The 20847-nt window shown below is 46.9% G+C and overlaps 1 protein-coding gene across 10 annotated transcripts in view; it reads right to left on the bottom strand.

Annotated features, from left to right (window-relative positions):
• Positions 1-20847, bottom strand: part of Loxl2 (lysyl oxidase-like 2) — a 91297-nt gene that overhangs the window by 10911 nt on the left and 59539 nt on the right. For 4 of the 10 annotated variants that reach the window (XM_039093153.2, XM_039093148.2, XM_039093152.2 and 1 more), the window contains exons 6-11: positions 17937-18141; positions 14392-14475; positions 12406-12557; positions 10040-10207; positions 7512-7674; positions 1870-2113 (exon numbers count right to left, since the gene is read on the bottom strand). In XM_039093153.2, coding sequence (XP_038949081.1) covers positions 1870-2113; positions 7512-7674; positions 10040-10207; positions 12406-12557; positions 14392-14475; positions 17937-18141 — 1016 coding nt within the window. The remainder of the gene's footprint in view (positions 1-1869; positions 2114-7511; positions 7675-10039; positions 10208-12405; positions 12558-14391; positions 14476-17936; positions 18142-20847) is intronic. The other 6 variants (XM_039093155.2, XM_063274138.1, NM_001106047.2 and 3 more) reach the window with 4 other exon arrangements.

Genomic DNA, 20847 nt, shown 5'->3' with positions numbered 1-20847 from the left:
ATATTTGTAGGCAAAGGAAAAAAGGGACCACAGGAAAAGTTTAAGGTGGTGTGTGTGTGTGTGTGTGATGATATCACCATATGACTATTTTTAGAGCACACACTGATGGCACTGAGGGTAAGCATAAAACACTTGGAGGCTCCTACCATGTAATCTTGGGTGGGCCACCATATATAAGGCTAGGATATAATTACCTTCCACTTATAGACCCATAGGCAGCACTGGCCTCCTGCTGTCCTGGCTTCCCACTACATGGGAAAGCAGGCACTGAGACTGTCAAGACTTTAATTATACTCCAACTTAGACTGTGGCAAAGACAAGTGATTCCTTGGGCTTTAGCATATTTACAACATTCAGTTAGTTTTTTCAAAGGAAAACAGAAGTCTAAATGGGATCGTAGTGTTTTCTTTTCGAATAGGTTGTATAGCTCTATCCACAAACTGATTTAAATGTGAGTAGATCATAATTTATAACATGAAGAAGAAGCAAGCAAAGGAGGTCCTGGTGAAAGTCTGGAAGAGTCAGTCAGGAAAGCATCACAGTTCAGAGCTGACAGACTGGCTTGAGACCTCTGAACTGAAACTTCCTATGTTATTGTGGGCAGTTATATGGAATTCAATGACCCATTCCCAGGAATGGCCAAACGCTACGGTAACTGCCACTCATGTCATTATGGTGTTAGAGCTGGATGGAAGCCTAGATGGAGCATCCTGGTCTCTGATGTGTACCCAGACCTCAGGGCGGGAGTTGGAGGGGGGTCCTACTGAAATACATATGGGTTCATCAGTCTGCAGCCAGCTGTGGCACAGAGCATGCCCCGGATCTCACTGTGATGGTGGATACAGCAGTCCAAGGGCCTTGCTTTGAAAGGCTATGATCTAGTTCAAACATTTCCTGTCACAGATGGATTATTTAAGCCCAGATAACAAGATCTATTAGAAGTTTATCAACCTCTAGAAGAGGGATTCCTGATGTAAGGAACAATGGTAGCTGCTCTTCCAACCACATGCATGCAGTGTCCTCTACTTGCTCAGACTAAGAACAAAATGTCTGAATTCGAGTCACGTCAAGAAGAGCAAAGGGAACATAGGAGGGAGGAGGTCCAGGGAGCTTCCATGGACCATGGTGGGACTGGCTGGAGGATTTTCCTCTATTCTACTGTCCTGATCCAGTCTTCACAGCACCTGGATCACAGCCACAGATGAGGGAGCCCAGAAGTCCCAGGCAATGTGGCCCAGTTGGCCTAATGTCAGACTGCTGATCAGGAGGTTAGCAGGCTTACACTAGGTCTCATGACTCTGAGTCCTGGAACTCCTATCTCTGTATCCCCTGTCTTCTTAGAGATATTGAAAATACTAAGTTAAAAGGAGGAGCAAGGGAGATTTGAAGTGGCAGCAGGGGAAAGGAATCATTAAAAGGATGACCACCTGAATACAAATGCCGGAATGGAACCCATTACTTTGTAGGCTACCTTTAATTTCTAACCTAAAAAAAACCCCTCATTATTAGTGTGCAAAAATATATGTCTATATGGACAGAGGGTTCAAGGCTATATATAGGAGAATGTTCCCCATAGAGCACAAATGTATTGTCCATGCACTCAGAAACTGCTGACAAGGTCCCTGGAGGGCACTGGCACTCAGATCAGCATGTCTCCTAGGATCAAAATCACTGGAGCCAGGAGCCAGGGACTCAGCAAAAGAGGGAGGGGCAGCCAGTGAGCTGGGAGTGGAGAATGGCTTTCAGGGGTGCAGACTACTCTTTTACCTAGATCATGCAACAACGCCTTCTTGAGCTGACTCTAGATCTCTGTTCTGGGTTTAGAACACCAGGCTGGGTAACTGGCTGACTAAAGAAGATATGACCTACCTGTGGCAGTCATGCCAAATCCATGCATGGCGGCCATTCTTGGGGCGGAAGTCAGATTGGCCATTGTTGTGGATCTGGGAAGAGAAGCGTAGAAGGCGACGGTGGCCTCTGGTGGGATCGGTGTGCACAGCGGAGGCTGAGAGGCAGTTTTCCTCCATGGCACACTGCAGCAAGGCCATGGGCCTGTCCTCCAGATAGGCGGTCTGTTGTACAATCTCGGCGTTAAGTACCAGGTCAGGTGCAGCTGGGGAAGACAGACATGGGTCAGAAAGGAAACCCCGCACTCCTGAGAAAAGTATCCTCATTCTACATGTCCTTCTGGAGCTGGCCTAGGGCTCCCACACTACCTTCCTGTCACTCCCAATTACACTTTCACTTTGCTGGAAGTCTTCAGTTACCAGCATGGGTGGGCAAAATGCTTACACATAGTGGGTGATAGGCAGCCACGGGCTCCTTAGTCCATTCTCTCTATTTTCAAAGACCCCTTAGATGATCCACAATAAAGAGCAGAAAAACAGCCACGGTGGGAGACATGCTCACCGTTGCTCTGACTCTATCTCTTCTAGCATGCATGCAGGTTTATGGTCTACTGATGCCATTCCCCTTAAAATGCCCCATTATTGTTGATGTCTGAACATTACATTATTTTACGGCTCTGTAATATTTCATTCATCACCCACTTCTAGCTTATAGTGTTGCTATATCTTGGATGCTTGGAATTTTTTTTAAATTAAAGACAAGCCTGTGATCAATATCCTGTAGTTGAATTGGACCTAAATTGTGTGTGTGTGTGTGTGTGTGTGTGTGTTTCTTTTTAGAATATATCTCTAGCATAAATGAATTTCTAGCAGAGAAATTTCCAGAAGAGCTGCCTGATTTTTAAGGTTTTGATGCTGTACTGGCTGGTTTTGTGTGTCAACTTGACACAAGCTGGAGTTATCACAGAGAAAGGAGCCTCCCATGAGGAAATGCTTCGATGAGATCCAGCTGTAAGGCATTTTCTCAACTAGTGATCAAGCAGGGAGGACCCAGCCCATTGTGGGTAGTCCTGGGTTCTCTGAGAAAGCAAGCTGAGCAAGTCAGGGGAAGCAAGCCAATAAGTGACATTCCTCCATGGCCTCTGTATCATCTCCTGCTTCCTGACCTGCTTGAGTTTCAGTCCTGACTTCCTTTGGTGAAGAACAGCAATGTGGAAGTGTAAGCTGAGTAAACCCTCTCTTCCCCAACTTGCTTCTTGGTCATGATGTTTGTGCAGGAATAGAAACCCTGACTAAGACAAATTGGTATCAGCATAGTGGGGTAAGCTAGAAGAGCCATTGCGATGTTAAGAGTTCTGTGGAATGTTCTGTAGGAGCTTGGAAATAATGTTGAGAACAGTGCAGAAGATGGAAGCCTGGCTTGTGAAATTTCAGAGGGAAGATTAAAGATTATTTTCGGGGATGTTGCTGTTTTGACTGTGAAGATTTTATGATTTTGGTTAGCTGGGGCTGAAGAATCAGCTGTGGTTAACAATATAAATAGAAACCTTTGCATTACTGGTACTATTGATACTGGTTAGTTGGAGCTAAGAAATTAGTGGTGATTAAGAAGAGACCAGCATCATTGAGGTGAAATCTTCTGAGAAGTGTTTTCTAAGAGTACAAAGAGGCTGTGTTCCCAATATTGCCAAGGTTGTACCTTGTGCTGTGGCTGGACTTAGTGCTGTGTAAGAGTCACCCAGGCAGTTCTGATTTTGAGGGCATGAAGGGGTCATGAAGAGCAGCTGAGGCTGGGCACTGTGAGAGGCCATGGAAGGCCATTGGTGAAGGTGCAGTCTCAGTTGCACTTGGTGGCCCAGGACTAAAGAGGTCATGCAAAGGAGTTGAGGCTTAGCACCATGAAGAGAATCTATGAGAGACTACTGGTGAAGCCTTGTTGTAGCGGAAGACTGCAATGTTTTGAAGATGCCAGTACCATGAGATGACCACCAAGAATAGCAGCAGAGATGGAGAACAGACATCTGGAGCCTAGAAGACAAGGTGTGTGCTACAAAGGGCAGATCTGGAGAAATGACCCAAGGCCTTGGAGGAGCCTAGAAGATCGTAAGTGAATCCCAGACATTGGACAGTTAGTTTGATTTTGCTTGTGATTGTGACTCTGCCCTGATATTTTTTCCCTCTTGAAGGAAGAAAGTATTTTTAATGGAGTCCACAGTTAACAGACCTTGAATTGTAAAAAGACTTTAAATTTTAAAAGAGATTGATATTTTAAAGGGATTGAAATTTTAATATGTAAGAATTTGTAAAGACTGGAATTCTTAAAGTTATTTAGATCTTGGGGATGAATAAGAAAGTAAGGGTTGAGGCTTAATAGTGATGTGTTTGTGAGTCAAGTTGACAAGGGGTCAATTGTCCTGGCTGGTTTTGTGTGTGTCAACTTGACACAAGCTGGAGTTATCACAGAGAAAGGTACCTCCCTTGAGGAAATGCCTCCATAATATCCAGCTGTAAGGCATTTTTTCAACTAGTGATCAAGAGGGTAGGACCCAGCCCATTGTGAGTGGTGCCATCTCTGGGCTGGTAGTCTTGAGTTCTATAAGAAAGCAAGCTGAGCAAGCTGGGAAAAGAAAGCCAGGAGGTAACATCTTTCCATGGCCTCTGCATTAGCTCCTGCTTCCTGACCTGCTTGAGTTCTAGTCCTGAATTCCTTTGGTGATAAACAGCAATGTGGAAAGTGTAAGCTGAATAAACCCTTTCCTCCCCAACTTGCTTCTTGGACATGATGTTTGTGCAGGAATAGAAACCCTGACTAAGACAGATGCATATTGCCAAGGTGGCTTCTCAGAGTTTTATGCATCTCCTTTCGTTACAGCATGGCACAGAGCTTGTGCAGAAAGGATGATGCCCATATTGTGTGTGTATGTGTTGGGTAGGGGGCTCTTTCTACAAATGTGAACTGCAGGGGTCCGACAAAACATGGGCTTAAAGCATTCATGTCAGAGAACAACTCACAATATCCTAGGCCTAATTCCACAAACTGTGGGTTGAGACCCCCAAACGAAACTATGTAAGTGAATATGGGGCGGGGGTCTTGAAAATTTTGGGAACAATAAAAGGTTTCTGGATACACAATGGCTGGAAATTATTCCAAAACCAAATGTGTAATGAGGCTGAGGCGTTTCTAGCAGCATCCATCTATGTTGCTTTGCATGACCTCACTACAGCTTGGGTTTTGAACACACAGCATTGTACACGTCACACAGGCAGCATCGCCCAAAACACCTTGGGCATATTCAAGATTTCCATATGTTATGGGTTACAGTGCTTTTCCTGCACATGACTTGTCTGTTCTTGTAGAAACATGGCTCAATGATAGGAACAAAGACTTTTAATACTTTTCTCCTATCATTCCTTTATAAATAAATGTCACATCAGCATGCCTTTGAAATTGTATTGTGTTAGAATGTTGCATGTCAAACATGTGCTTGAGATGCTGATTTGAATTTCATTTAAAAAATGTTAAAATGAACTTTGATTTGGGATAAGGATGACTATGCCTCAAGTTGCTTTTGGTCATAGCAATAGGAACCCTAGCCATGCAAACTTGATTTCATCCTTAACAAATGAAAAAGTTATATGAATACAAAAGAACTGTTGTAAAATAGATGTGTGATTTATAACCAGCAAAAGTTTGATTTGTGTGCCTATCTTATTGACCTCTGTAGTTAAAGTCTTGTAAAACTGTCTCAGTCATCTTGAGTGGAAAGTTTGAAGAAACTGGTCCTTTAGGACTGATTTCTAACAGCTGCAGAAATCCCTGATTTCAATTTTCTGACAGTTGAATGTCGTGCTGCTATTGAGTTTTAATTAAGAGTTTGACAAAACCTAGAATCACTGGAGAAGGGAGTGTCAACTGAAGGATTTCCTAAATCAGATTGGCTAGCGAGCATGTCTGTCAGGGATTGTCTTATTGTCAGTTGGTCCAGCCTATGATGGGCGGTACCATTCCCTGGGCAGGATTGTATGAGAGCAGGAAGGGTTGACAGAGAGCCAGGAAGGCAATACAGGTACATTAGTCTTTCTTTACTCTTGACCATGGATGTGACCCTTTAAGTTCTTGCTTTGATTTCCCTGCAGTAACAACATATAAACTACAATTATGAACCAAATAAACACTCTTCTCCTTTGTTACTTTTCATCAGGATACTTATCCCAGTACCAGGAGTGGAACTAGAGCACAGCAATCATCTCAAGAGAGTATGCTCTGGAGTTTTGCTTCTCCAAGTTCAAAGGGAAACAAATAAAAACTAACTTCCCTAGTCTTTCTTAACCGTGCATATGGGGAGAGCCCCAGTTTAATTCCTAACTATCCCTATACTTCTCCTGCAAGTTCTTGAGAGCCTAGCATGCTGTCCACAGTTCTGCTGGTGACCTGGCCCCATTGCTGGGTCTCAGTGAACACCAAGCTCACCAGCATTTCCTAGAGCTGGCAGCCTCTGTTGAGCAAATGCATTCAACTGAATAAGGTGTGGAATGTAGGGTAGTTAAGCACAGCATCCAGGTGGGATGTGGGCAGAGAGAAGACTCCCATCAGGAGACCAGATCAGCTGGCAAATCCTTCCCTTCAAGGACATGCCAAACTCCCTCAGCATCATGGTGTAACTCTTCTGAGATGTAGATTCCCTGGTTAGCACTGAGAACCTAGGTACTCTGAGATGAACCGAGCAGAGAGGTGGTACTCATCAGGCTTGCTCCTTCTGAGAGGAGGTTGGCTTCCCTTGAACTCAGGATAGGTTAACTACACATAGTTTACATTTAGCTTGGTAATCTAGAGGTAAATTAGGCAGACATGAAGCTACCAAATATACTGGTAGCAGATGTAGATGTTGGGTTCATGTGCAATGGGAATGCTGGAGACTGAGCAAGGGAGTGGAAGCGAAGACAGCATTGGCCTGGCTTGGGGGAAGAAAATCAATGAGCCTTGTGCCCCATATCCCATATGAGTCTGCATAATCCGTACAGTATGGAAGAAATGTGGACAAGTGGACATATTTAGTAATGGCGGTGTAGAAGGAAATGCAGCTAAAAAAAAGTACAGAAAGGCAAAGAGGAAGACAGATTGTATGTGTAGGGCAGTTAGAATCCACTGCCAAGGAACCATGTATTCAAATATATGAGCCTTCAGGGCACCATAGATGGGAAGACCTACGCTAAACACAGGTGGCTTTAAACTGTGGGTTAGAGTCCTGGACTACATAGAAAGGAGAACTCCAGCCTTCGTCTTTCTCTCTGCTTCCAGACTGTAGATAAAATGTGACCCTCTGCTTCCTCTTCCTCCTCTTCCTTTCCCCACCCCCATGGACTGTATCCTCAAACTTAAAACAAAATAAACCCTTCTTTCCTTAAGCCACTTTTGTTGGACATTTGATACTAAAATTGAGAAAACATTCTTAAAACTAGCCATTCCCTGTTTCCTCAGCCAGGTCCTGTGTTTGGGGAGTCAGTATTGTTTGTCCCTTTTAGTCCCAGAATCCACTGTGCCTTCCCACCCTGAGCACACACTGTGAAACCCCCGAGTCTTGGGAAGAGAAAGAGATGGTTCCCTGAATGCCTCTAGAACTGGAACAGTAGGAAGAGTGAGAGGCAGCCCTTAGATGTTCTTACTTTCTGAGCAGGCGACTCCAGCACCATACTGCACCCCACCCTCGGGGCAGACCACCTCCTCGTCATGGCGGCAGTGTGCCAGGGATAACTCCGTTCCTGAGCACTTCACTCCACTCATGATCACTTTGTTGGCGAAGATATTTCCATGCCAGTACCAGGTTTCCTGGAGAAATCAACCAAAGAAGTCATTAGCAGGTCACCTTGTCAACTTCTGGTTTCACAAAACCCTCACAGTTTTATGATCCCATTTTCCAAATGGAGATGGCCAAGGCACAGAGAGCCATTTATTCCAGCTATGTGATTAGTTGGTGACAGGATGAGTGAACTTCTAGGACTAACCCTCGCTCTGCAGGAGAGGAGAAATTATTCATGTATGCCAATAATTAGCTATCTTATTAAATTCAACTTCTGGAATTAAATCTAGTGGAAGTACTTTATAGAACAATGACTATTATCGTACACTCTCACACTTCAAGAAGTTTCCAATAGAGAAAACCAGAGAAGGTGTGGGGGATGGGGGTGTTTAGGTAAAAGGTGTAAAAGAGAACATAAGTGCCTGTGCTCTGGAAGTTTCTAAAGTTTATTCATATGACAACTTGGTTCAGCAACAATATCTAAATAAATAATACCCAAATCAATCTCTGTCTACTGATTGATGGGTAGATACAGGTTTAGGTAAATTATAGAGATGGGCAGTTGGTCCACTCTCCTTAAGTTCTATAACCATTGATTCACAGCCTTGGACTGAAAAGAAAAGAGAATTTAAAATAATGACTATGCTGAACATGTATAGACTTTTTTGAGTTACTTTTCCCCAAGAAGTACAATACCACAACAGTAAGCATAGGGCTTACATTATATTAGAGATGCAAACCATCTAAAGACAGGAAGTTTAGGGGAAGACATATGTAGATTCTAGAGGAACATAGCACCAATACACGAGAGGATTGAATCATCATGTTCTAATAACGGGGGTCCTGTTCTAGTCCCCCAGGGATACTGAGGGATGACTGTACCTAGATCCTATTGGTCCTGTTTTCCAAAATTCTTCTAATTCTTCACAGTAAACACCCAGGGCCCTGAGCAGAGATACAGAGGTAGGGCTTGTCTTAGGTGGCTCTTTAGGACCCCAAGCTGAGGCCCAGGTGTCTTGGGAATGAACTGTCAGAGAAGAAAATTAGCCAGCCAGTAGATCTGTTGCATTGTGTGTGTTTGTGTATGTGTGTCTGTGTGTATCTGTGTGTGTATCTCTGTGTGTGTGTCTATCTGTGTGTACGTGTGTGTCTGTGTGTGTATCTGTGTGTGTCTGTGTGTGTGTGTCTCTCTGTGTGTGTAGTGTGAGCTGTATCTCTCCTGAAGACTAGAATGATGAGCTGCAGACAGAGCACAGACATCCCCTGTCTCAGCCCGTATCAATCCATGGGAGACTAACAAGCTCAACATGGAGACTAAGTTCCTTCCTTAGGCCCCAGGAAAGCCTATGTGGTACCAGGAAACAGAGTCAGGTTAGCAGACAGGATGGACCACAAGTCTTGTCCTGCTTCATGAAAATGCTCAGAGCGGGGATACTGAGGATTATGGACTCCTCGTCCCTTAGTATAGGTGGGCTGCCTGGGGCACAGGGGAGCGGGCACTTTGCCACAGACTATCATGCAGGGATGGAATTGGGACTAACCCGGATGTCTAGTCCTGTGCTGCCTGTGGAGGGCTGGGAATCAGAAATGAGGACCAGAGTGAGCTTAGTGGCTCTCTTGACTCATTAGGTCATTAGAGAGGGCCTCTGGAAGGAAAGTGTAGCCAATGTGACAAGAGCTCAGATCACAGACTAGAGATTTGGTAGATATCAGTAAAAAAAAAATGAGGCAGAGACAGCAAGGAGGAAAGGGTCCAGCCAAAGAGGTTTGAAGGGAATAAACTGAGGTGTGCAACGTGCTGATCCTGGGGCTGAGTTCTCCCCACTTTGCTCAAAGACTGAGTAACTTCTCTCTACAAACAGCACAGAGGACATGCCAGGCTCAGCCCTCAGCCTGGGGAGAACCCAAATATGCAGACTTGAGTGGTCCACAGATAGCGGTAAGTGACCCAGAGGTGTCCAACCTGCCATGAGTGGGCCCCATGGGATCCAAGGAGCTCAGCATAACCATGGGTGCTGCATAACACAAAACCGCAACCTACTTAAAACACCGCGAGTTTTCTCTGTGATGTTTTTGCAACTAGAAGGAAGGCACAATATGAACTCTGTAGCTGGCAATGTTGTGTCACAATGTCACCCAGAACCAGAACCCCTTACTCTGTAGCTGGAGACTGAGACCGAATAGGAGAGCCTTGCTTCAGTTTGGGGATGTCAAGGAAGGAGCTATGGCTATGGCTATGGCTAAAATGAGGTCTCTTGCTTTGGTCCAGGGTTTGCTTGATCGTGTCCCTTCTTAGTGACAGGGGAACATTAACTGAAGAGAAGGGCTGACTGACAATGGGCAAGGCCATGCTGGATGTAGGGTGGGCTAGACTTTGAGGGTAGGACCACTAACCTGGAAGGCGTTGCTGGCAAAGCCCAATCCTAGCTGCCGGCAGACCACCATGGCTTCCACAATGCCCCAGTTCTGGCCACATACATTCCCCCACACGAGGGACCCATTTCTCTCTGTTAGTACCTCCACTCGACCCTCATAGGGATTGCGGCCTCCATTCAGGCGCACCTGTGGATAGCAAGAAACATGGTCATGAGGATGAAAGGGAGGTTCTCTCCATACTGCCATTAGCTCCAAGCCAGGGGGTCCTCACTGGTCACCCTTGAATTCAGAACATCCTTAAGGACCCCCTGTGTGCCAAATTATGCCAGCATGAACTCAGTGAGGCCCCACCCAGGTGTCTGAACCTCCTGAACACCACTCTTTTGGGAATGTAGCACTTCCCAAGAGGTAACATGAATTATGTGTATAGCATCTGGATGCTGCTGGAACTGGTCACTCACTCGTAGATACTAGGTGCCACTGATCACCTGCAGAGCCTCTCTCACCATGGCTCCTTTCACCCAGTGATAGAAGAAATGAAGCTTCACTGTAGCTGGACAAGCAAAACCCAGAGCCTTGTTCATGCTAGGCAAACACTCTACCAATCAAAGCACACCCCAGATCCCATTCCCTAATGCTTATACATAAGCCCCAGTGTTATTCACTCTGGAGTGTAGTCTCTAAGGGGACAATTAAGGCCACATGAGACCATATGGGAGTGCTATAATTCAACCAGACTGATGATGTCTTTAGAAGGAGCAAAGAGCCCCGAGGGATGCAGCAGGCACAGAAAGAGGTTTACATAGGGACAATAAGAAGGTGGCTGGAAACAAGTCAGAACAGGGAAGCCTCAGCAGACATGGGGCCCTCAATGCCTTGGCTTGGCTGTATTTTCCTTGCAGAATCAGGAGGGGACCAATCCCATTGGTGAAGATGAAAGCATTTTGGGGGAGGGCGGGGTCAGCAGCGGCAAACCTAGGGTGATAATATTCAGATGCATTGATTCTGCCCAGCAGGGCTGCTGACACACACACTTGGGAGCCCCACACCAGGCTATGCAGTGCTTGACTGGCCACTGTGGCAAACATAAACTCTCCTCCATTGGGGTTGTGCTCAAGAACCACAGCCTTGAACCTGGGTCTTTAGAAAGGTTGTGGAGATCCAGCACTTCTGTTATCACATCCAGGCATCCAACCTGGCTCAGCTCTATCTACTAACCATCAGAAGATTCTGGAATGTCTCATTTCTTTGGCTGAAGGTCTGTTACGTCACTGAGCTTTGACTCTCTAGGAGAATGTCCCAGCACATTGGGACTTACGGCTGGCCATCGGTTGCAGTCTTATCAGGATTCTCTTAAGATACTTCTGGCAGTTCCAGATGGTGTTTCCCTATGTTTGCATTCCTGCTCACCCACAAGGAAATGCGCAGCACAGCTGCCTGTTGCTGGGTTCCTGCCTATGGTTCAGTTAAGGATAGTGAATTGCATCAGGAGTGCCTTGGTGTTCTGGTTCTAAGGTTGAGAACTGCTGTCTAGGCAGGAGCCTGCCACATCTGCTGCCATGATGTGTCTGTTTAAACAATCATACAAGAATAGCTCTATGACATAGGTCACACAGCACCCAAAAAATTTAAGGCATGGTGAAGAGCGCTGAGTAGGAAATACTGGGTGATTTGTAGAACTGGCTAGACTTCCTGAAGGACAAGGGGATTTTTCTGGGTGAGCAAGGTTGAGCAAGCTTTCAAAGCCCTGCCTCAGGAAGGGTGGAGTCTGTCTCCAGTCGCAATTCTGCTGACTTTTTAGTTCCTTCTGATTACACACTGTTGCCTGCCCTGTGCTCTGTAGATCTGCCATCTGTCAATGTGGCACCTCTGAGTCCTTAAAGTGAACCTATACCAATGGTGTCAGAGGTATTGTAGACCTTGGGTCCCTTATAGAAAATTTGGAGCTGCCACTGTACCACATGCCTAGTCTCAAAGCAAAGAATAGCCTACAGGGAGAGGTCAGCTATCAGCCACACCAAAAGCAGCATTTATTTTTGCTCATTTGGCACACTTAAAAATGCTGGGTGGCAATGACATTGAGCATGCAGTGGCAAAGGCGGCGTCAAGAGTTCATCTTAGGGGCTGGAGATATGGCTCAGAGGTTAAGAGCACTGACTGCTCTTCCAGAGGTCCTGAGTTCAATTCCCAGCAACCACATGGTGGCTCACAATCATCTGTAATGGGATCCGATGCCCTCTTCTGGTGCGTCTAAACACAGCTACAGTGTGCTCACAGGGGTGAGCGCTCTTGCTTACCCTGGGGAGTCCTTCAGAGTAAGGCTACTTGGTCTGCATTCTTCAGGCGAGGCATCTCAGATCCCTCTCAGCATCCCGCCTCCTCACCTTTTTCTGGAAGCCCATGATGGGGATGTTGCATCGCACTCCGGCGTCTTCCTCGTGGTTGCAGCCCTGCGACTCTGTGTTGAGCTTGCAGTCTATGATGGACTTCTCTGTCCCTGTGCACTGGACCTCGTTGAGGTGGATGGGCCCAATCCCTAGAAAGGGAAAAGATGTGTGAGGTGAAATCATCTGGGAAGTTTCTTGGAACCTGCAAGAAAGACTGGAAATCAGACTCTGCCTCTTCCACTTTCAAAACTCTCCCGACCCAGGCCCCTTCTTCCTGGGGAGAACAGGGGTAGGGTGTGTATATTTTGCCAATAGTGCAGATAAAATCCGATACTAAGCAGCCATGTGACCTTGGTCAGATCACACAGTAATATGGTTTTGAATGCAAAATGTTCCCCAGAAGCCATGTTCACCAGCTGCTTTTGAAAGACTATGAAAACTTTCTGAGCCTTGGTGGAAGAGGTGTCACTGGGGAGCGGGCTTTGAGGTTCGAAGGCCTGGTCTCACTTCTGGTCCATTATTTCCTTTCTGACTTCAGATGGACACGATGCAACCAGCTGCCTCATGTTCTGGCCACCATGCCACTCCACCTTTTTCTTAAGTTATTTCTTGCCAGGTCATATCAGTAACTCAGACATCGAACCTCTCTAATTACTGGGCTTCCCTCTTCAATAAAGGCATCAGACTAGAAGATGCTACTAATTTACCCTGTAGCTAGCACATTCTGTGCATTTAGGGATCTGAAAGGAGTAACTATGGCTCTACTTGTGAAAGTCCCCATAGGAAATGGGTAGACTATACAAATCATGAGGTTTAGAAAGGGAGCACTTTAAAATACAGTTAAGGGTAGGGTGTAAAGAGTGTATATCCCAGGACAGTCAAGAAGCCAGGGTGAATAATACTGGGGTTGGGACACACCCCTAAGAGTGAGAGAAGAGACAATAACTCACTAAGAAGAGGTGTGGAGAAGACTCCAGAAAATAGTTGTCCCCCTTCATAGAGGGACACAGTGCCCATGGGAACTGCCTAAACCTCTCTCCTCTGGTTGCTTCCAGTTTTCACCAGTGTCCTGTGTTGGCCAAACCCAGCTATGCCTGGAGGCACATGGCATCGTGGTGAGGGTGGAGAGTGGGCATAGAAGGGCAGACAGGAGAGATGCTGCCACAGACATGGAGACAGTGCCAGGAAGCTTGTCTTTCTGGGGGTGGGGTGGTGAGAGTGAGCCTCAGACTGGCCCCTCTGCTCACACTGGCACTGTCTGTTTTGAGCACATGACCTTCTTGAAGGGTCTCTGCTCCGGTACCTCCTTCATCTCAGACAATTGGCCCACCACATTCTGCTCCCTCATCTCCCCAAATCTGGATGTTAGTCACCAACCCTCAACCATAACAATTGCTGCCCCTGTGGATAATGACCAAGTGACTTTTAGCCCCATCTCTCTGCCCTATTCTAATATCTTCCCTGCATAAAAACCTCATGAGTGGTTGTTTTTTGGTTTGGTTTGGTTTGGTTTGGTTTGGTTTTTGATTTTTCAAGACAGGGTTTCTCTGTGCAGCCATGGCTGCCCTGGAACTCACTCTAGAGATCAGGTTGGCCTCGAACTCAGAGATTCCCCTGCCTTTGCCTTCCAAGTGCTGGGATCTGCCACCAGTGCTCAGTTCCCCATGGGGTTTTAAATTTATGCCAAATGCCTTCAACAGCTTATCACTGCCCTTAGAGAGCAGTGTCCATGGTCTACTGGCACCAAATGATCTTGGAAGCCCTACACTTGGAGACTTCCCACTTATGCTCCAGTTCAGCCCACTCCTCCTACCTCAGCCACAGAGATCACAGGCTCCTCCCAGCTCAGTCACAGGGCTCTGAGGTTCCATCATGGAGTCTAGAGCTCCCCCCTCTGCATGGCTCACAATCCTCCACAGACTACCCACTGACACCCATCCATCCTTCATTTCATTGGAAAAGTCTTTCTGGCCCTCATGCTACCTGTGCACTCGCTCCCTGAAGATGCCTTCCCCAGCAAGAGGGCAGGGATCCCATGTTTTCCTTCTGTATATTCCCAGCCAATGCCTGGCAAGACAGGAAATTTCCACAATGTCCACACAGATACAGCTGACATCACTGAGCACCTTTGACCTGTAACCCATCAGGCTATGGACTCAGGAGAAGGTGGAATCTGCCTTGAAAAGTTCCCAGTGCCTAGGCAGGCAGGAGCCACACAAAGACTTATGACATAATGCAGTCAAAAACAAAAATGGAGATGACCGCAGGCTCCTTGGAATCCAGGAGCCTAGAGACAGCCACCATTTAGGTATCCTGAGGCCCAAAACTGACTTTTAAAAGGAAAGTGCCAAGTTTCTGTTTCCATAGAAATTTAGAAAGGAAGACGTTTCCAATTTCTTGGAATTTTACAAATTAGTAAAAACATTCCATGAAAACTTGCCAGAAGATTACAAGGATCCAAAGCACAAAGGCTAAGACAAATTGCAGACCCCCCAAAGGGAGCCAGAGCCATAGGATTAGGGCTCGGGTTATAAATTTGAAGATGATGACAGAGATGCCCATAGCTGACATTTACTGTGAACTGGATCCCAAACATCCAGTTTATCTTAACTCAGTTAAACGTCAGGGGAATCTGCTGCTGTGAATGGATCAGGCCTGTCGCATGTGCTTCTTACCTTGGACGGAAGGCTTTTACAGTCACTTTAGCCCTACCCTGCCCAATACACAGGAACCAATGGCTACTCAAAACATAGTCAGGGCAAGTATATGATCTGTAAGCATAAAATACATGACGAACAACAAGGCTATATCATGAAAATGCAAGCAATCTTGTTAACAGCATTTCTGTTAATGACATGTTAGAATCATGATATTTTGGATATACAGGGTTTAACAAGATACATTATTAGAGTTAATTTCACCTGCAGTTCTTCTCATATGGCTAGAGAAGGTTCAAAATTATATCCGTGGTTTGTATTATATTATTGCAGGAACACACTGGTCTACAGAGCTGGAAGGTTCCTCCAAGGGTTTGTTCAGTTGATCACATCTGTTCAATTGGAGTGTGCCTCCTCTTCCAGGGGTGCCTTCCTCCCTCAGTCCCTCCCTGGACATCTCCGGAGCAGTTTCTGCTGGGCACAGACTCTAAGGACAGGAGCTAAAGCACATGGGCCTAGCCCTCATATGGCTCAGCTGTTGGGGAAGGTGAGTGGGTCAGCAGACATCTGGGACCTTGTTGCTGGTTCCTGAAGTACCAAGGGAAGAGCCTGCTATACCCTAGTTTTCATCCAGATAATACTGGAGCCAGACACTACCACACACATCACCTATCCAGTTACCTTGTTTCACAGTGAAGAATCTCAGGGCTAGAAGGTTCTGCAAGGTCACCAGACAAGTAAATAGCCAGACCAGGATGAGGACTCAGCCTCTGTCCTCTCACTACCCATGGGTGTGGGTGTGGTTACTTGTTCCATCGGCTAGAGCCAGGACTCAGGAGCTGACCCTATCTGCTCTGGGGCTTGTCTTGAATGTGGTACTTTTCCTTTCCTGACTATTGCCGTCATATACCCAATGTGGCAGAAGGCACACAAACCTTCCTCAGTGCCTTCAAGGCTAACATCAAAGGTACCCAAGGCCTCTTCTTCCGAAAATTCCTCAGGCACTTGTAAATCTTTGGCTGCTCTGGGTGATGAAAGAATTAGGTCATACAGAATCCACTCATGACACATGGTGTGTCTGTGTCATCAAATGCTTGCTTGTTTATGCCTCAGGATGAGTGGCCTTAGTCCTATGGACCTTAGGAAAGCACAGACTCTTCATGTGGATCAATTGGCAGAGTGGATTGTGGGAACACTGAAGAGTATTGTCTCACTGAGGCCTATGCTGCTACTGGTGCTGCTGCTGCTGCCCCAAACCATCTACCCATTATTGCACACTTGAAACATTGGCACAAGAAAGGATCAAATGTGATCCAGACTGGGTGAGGAGGGAGATAGCGTCAAAAAAAAAAAAAAAAAAAAAAAAAAAAAAAGGAAGCAAAAAAAATTTAAGAGTGAGGAAACTTCAGCCTTTCTTCTGCAAACTACTAGGGTTCCCTGAGCCTCAAATTCCTCAAATAATGGATCAGAGGAACTGAGTTCCTCTCCAGCAGGGCGGGTCTATGACCACAGGTCTTTCCTCAGTTCATGCCAGGGCAGCTGAGGGCAAGGCACCCTGCAGGATGGTCAAGCAGACGAGCTAGGACAAATGAACTGCAATGCTAGGACATGCGAGTTCTGTGTTCTTTAACTGAGCTGGAGGTGAAGCTCAACTAGGATGCTGGGGTCCTAGCAGAGGGGACCACTGATGTGGTGTCCATGGCCTGGGTGAGGGAGGACTGTTTCTTCCCTCAGGATGCAGCCAGTGAGCTTGCCTGGGTCCTTTCCATGGGATGATGGCTCACACTAAAGAATATGGGTTCCCTCTCACAGTCTAGGAGAGTGATTCTCAACCTTCCTAATGCTGTGACCCTTTAATAGTTTCCTCATATTGTGGTGACCCCCAAACCAACCATAAAATCATTTCCATAGCTACTTCATGACTATAATTTTGCAACTGTTATGAACCATAAAGTAAATATCTGATAGTCAGAATATCTGATATGTGACCCCCAAAGAGGTTGCGACCCATAGGTTGAGAACTACTGACTTGGGATATCTCATCCTTGCCTATAGTCCAAGCCTCAACCCCACTGCCATAGTAGCCTCCCTGCTGGTCGGTGCTGAACAGATTCCCAGAAAAGGCCAAGACTGGAGGGCTGGGCACTCACGAGGCTGCTTGATCTTGGGAAAGCTCCTGACAGACCAGGGCTTTCAAGGCGGAGTGGTTTTCATGAACTCACCCAGGAAAGGTTGTGGTCTGTTCTGTGGTCAAGGGGACAGCATTTCTCCTGGGGTTCTCCACAGAATACTCCCCATTCTTTTGCTCCTTAGTCATTGGAGTGATTTGTCTGGGATACATGATAGAAACCAGCATCCTTCTCACGACTGTCTCATGACATCAGAGAGGGCTACCCTGTTTCCTTTCTCTGCTGCCAGGATGAGCCCCGTATTGGCAAGGCAGCAACAGAGTGGAAAAGCTGAGGTGACGGTTCTTTTGGTTACAGCCATGCTTGATGGATTCTGTGGTCTTTTCCTGGAGGAAGGACCTGGAATTCTGGCTTTCCCATTGGAGCAGCCGAGAGTACAGAACAGGGCATTGGAGACCTGGGCTACTCTGTCCACTAGTTGTTCTCCTACCATTTTGCTCTGCCTCGTCTCCCTTTCTCTAGGAGGCAGTTCCAAACCCATCAGATGGGGCTTTAGTATTCTCTGAGGAGCTGGCTCAGGAGGCAGGGGTATTCCAGGATTCCCTGACGGGTGGGCTACTGCAGGGAAGGAGCAGAGAAAGCTGCTATTGGGAGGAGTCATGATCACCAGCTGGACCTAGGTTCCAAAGGCCACATTTTGCTCTAAAGAGAGGCTCCTACCTTCCATCACCCCATTTCTTACCTTGCCCCAGCCTGGAGCCTGTGACAGCCTCTTTAGCTGTGCCGAAGCCCAGCTCCCTGCAGACCACGCTGGCAGACACCAGGTCCCACTTGTCATCGCAGACGGTACCCCATTCTCCATTCTTGAGCACCTCCACGCGGCCCTCCCCGACCTGGGCTCCACCTCTCAGTCGCACCAAGGGTTGCTGGAGAGACACATGGTCCTGCTGAGTGCAGAAGTGACACACATCTTTCGAGTTGTCAATGCCCCACTCCTGTCCCCACAGCCCTGCCAGATCCCCAATAACTCAGAGTCAGAAAACGATCACTTGTTGAGGGTCGGGTGGCAAAGGTTCCCTCTGTAGCTTCTCATAGGTCTTTGTCTGGGAGGCCATCAAGGCTATAATCGGTTCATCATCCCGTCCCAGCCTTGGCTCCCAGACCCCACCATCAGCAGCATCCTTCTGCCTCCAGGTCTGGAATCTCCAGTGTTAGAGCTACGCAGACAAGTTACTACCTTCCGAGTCCACAGCTTACAAGTGAATCTTTATTTTCCACTGCTTGTAATAGAGCCTTACAGTCTAGTCCTGCAGGGAAACCCCTTGGTGAGGAGCCAAATACAGGTGGTAATTCTGCTCACAGAGGGGGAGGCAAGAGGGAGCCTACAGGAAGTAGCAAGACAGAGTGAAAACAAAACAAAACAAAACAAAACAAAACAAAACAAAACAAAACAAAAAAACCCAAGGCCTTACCAGGAAAGACAGATCTAATCAGGACATGATTCAGAGCAGAAGCTGCAAGGGATAGGGAGCCTTCCTAGTAGAGACCAACAGCCATCCAAGTCCAGTTCAAAAGAGGCAGCCTGTCCAGACACTTAGAGAGGGAAAAGAGGGAGGAGAGGGTAGTAGTTTAAATGTCCCTAATCTTATTCACGATCTAGAAGCCTCAACCCCCTTCTGGGACTTCTGGAATTACCTGGGAGTAAGACCCATTCCCTGCAAGTTTCATGAAGCCTGTGGATTATGGCTAGGTCAGGAGTTGGCTTCATCCTTCTACATAACAGCTTTGCCTCAGTTTCCATGCGCATGTACATATCCATTTGTGCACACTCTGTGTGTGTGTGTGTGTGTGTGTGTGTGTGTGTGTGTGTGTGTCTGCAAGGCTCTGAGTTACTACTGATATTCAATGGAGGGCTATGAAGTCACTGAAGGCAGACCAGACCTTATTGTGCTGCGACTTATGTGGTCCTCAGCCTGTGACTTCCTTCAGTTCATGTACTGATGACCAGGATGAGTCAGACCTGCCTGAAGGTGGTATAGTTCAAGCATTCAAGTCCTCTGCCACTTTGAGGAGAAAGGCACCATGTAAGAACCTGACTCTCTACTCTCCAGTCACCTTTGGTCTCCCCACAATGTTGCCCTGGGGCTAGCATTGCAAGGGAGGGTGCTGTGACACCACTCAAGTTCCCCAGGGACTGCTGAGGGACTGCTAGTGTGAAAAGGAAGGGAGAGTGGGTGAGCGCAAAACACTGAGTGGTTTCAGAAACTTTGATTCTTACTTCAGAAAGCAGGGCACAGTGAGGAAAACCGCTGGCTCCAGCTTCTGTTTTCAGCAAAACGTGACCTCCTTCCCAAGCTCATGAGTGGGATGCAGGGCCCCCCTCGCCATTCACATGGAGCCACCATTCTGACCACAGCTAGATGGAGACAGAATATCAGATAGCCTAGCCACAGACCCTGGAAGTGGCCAGGTGGCAATCCAGCTGGCCACACAGTGAAGACAGAAACCAAGGAAAATATGAGGTCAGCCTCCCACTTCGTTCATTGGTTTGGTATGAACTTGACTTCTTTCCTTTACACAGAACAGCAGACAAATTCCAAAACAGTAGGATCTGGAACTCTGGGTGACAGGGAAAGCTGGGGGCGGGTGTGGGGAGGAGGCAGGATGAGGCCATCAGAAAGAGGGGCAGGGGAAGTGAAGGTTCAGGCAGGGCAGACTGGGTCCTAGAAATAGCATTGTCCAGCTATGCCTGTGACACAGGGCTAAAGGTATCTGATAAAGTAGGCACAGATCTGCACTTCCATGGCCCCCTGAGGGGGTTAAGAAGGCCAAGCTCGATGTTTCCCAGAAATACCAGAAAGTTAGGAGGTCCCTTTAAGTCATTCCCATAGCTTGGGCAGAAGGCTGGACTCCCAGCATGTATTTCACTCCTCTCACTGCTGGGACTTTCATTCAAACACTTCCCAGCCAGAGTGAGGTACACAGGAGAGTTTATTGGAGGCATCCTTCCCTCTGACTTCCTATCTCAGGGAGCCACCCCAGAGGTAGCCAAAGAAAAGTGTAGGCCGGAGGAAGAGAAGGGAGAAGAGACACAGTTATTATTGGTCTGTGGAGGCATTTCTACTGTTCCCCCAACCTCCATCCCTCTGTGGACTCCTTGCTCCCCTCCTGTCCCTTGGCGTGGAATGACTCTGCCAACATGATGTCTTCTGTGTACACAGATCTTTTTTTTTTTTTTTTTTCGGAGCTGGGGACCGAACCCAGGGCCTTGCGCTTCTTAGCGCTCTACTGCTGAGCTAAATCCCCAACCCCTACAGATCTTAAATGGCCCGGGGACTCATCCCATGATGGATGTGTCCCGTCAAGCCTGTGACTCAAATCCTGATCTATAATCAATCCTTCTTCCCTTTCCATGTGACCCCATGTTAGCAATTTCCAGAATACATATCCCCCCAAAACATCCAATACCCAACAACACATACGCATCTTAAACACACATAGACACATCTCCAATACATATATATCCCCAACACACACACACACACACACACACACACACACACACACACACACACACACACACATATATATAGGGAGAGAAAGAACAGGATTGTTTGCATATATATACACATATGTATACATACAGACACACA

This window comes from Rattus norvegicus, chromosome 15 (genome assembly GCF_036323735.1).
Source record: "Rattus norvegicus strain BN/NHsdMcwi chromosome 15, GRCr8, whole genome shotgun sequence".
Lineage (NCBI taxonomy): Eukaryota > Metazoa > Chordata > Mammalia > Rodentia > Muridae > Rattus > Rattus norvegicus.
This window is presented reverse-complemented; position numbering and strand designations above follow the sequence as displayed.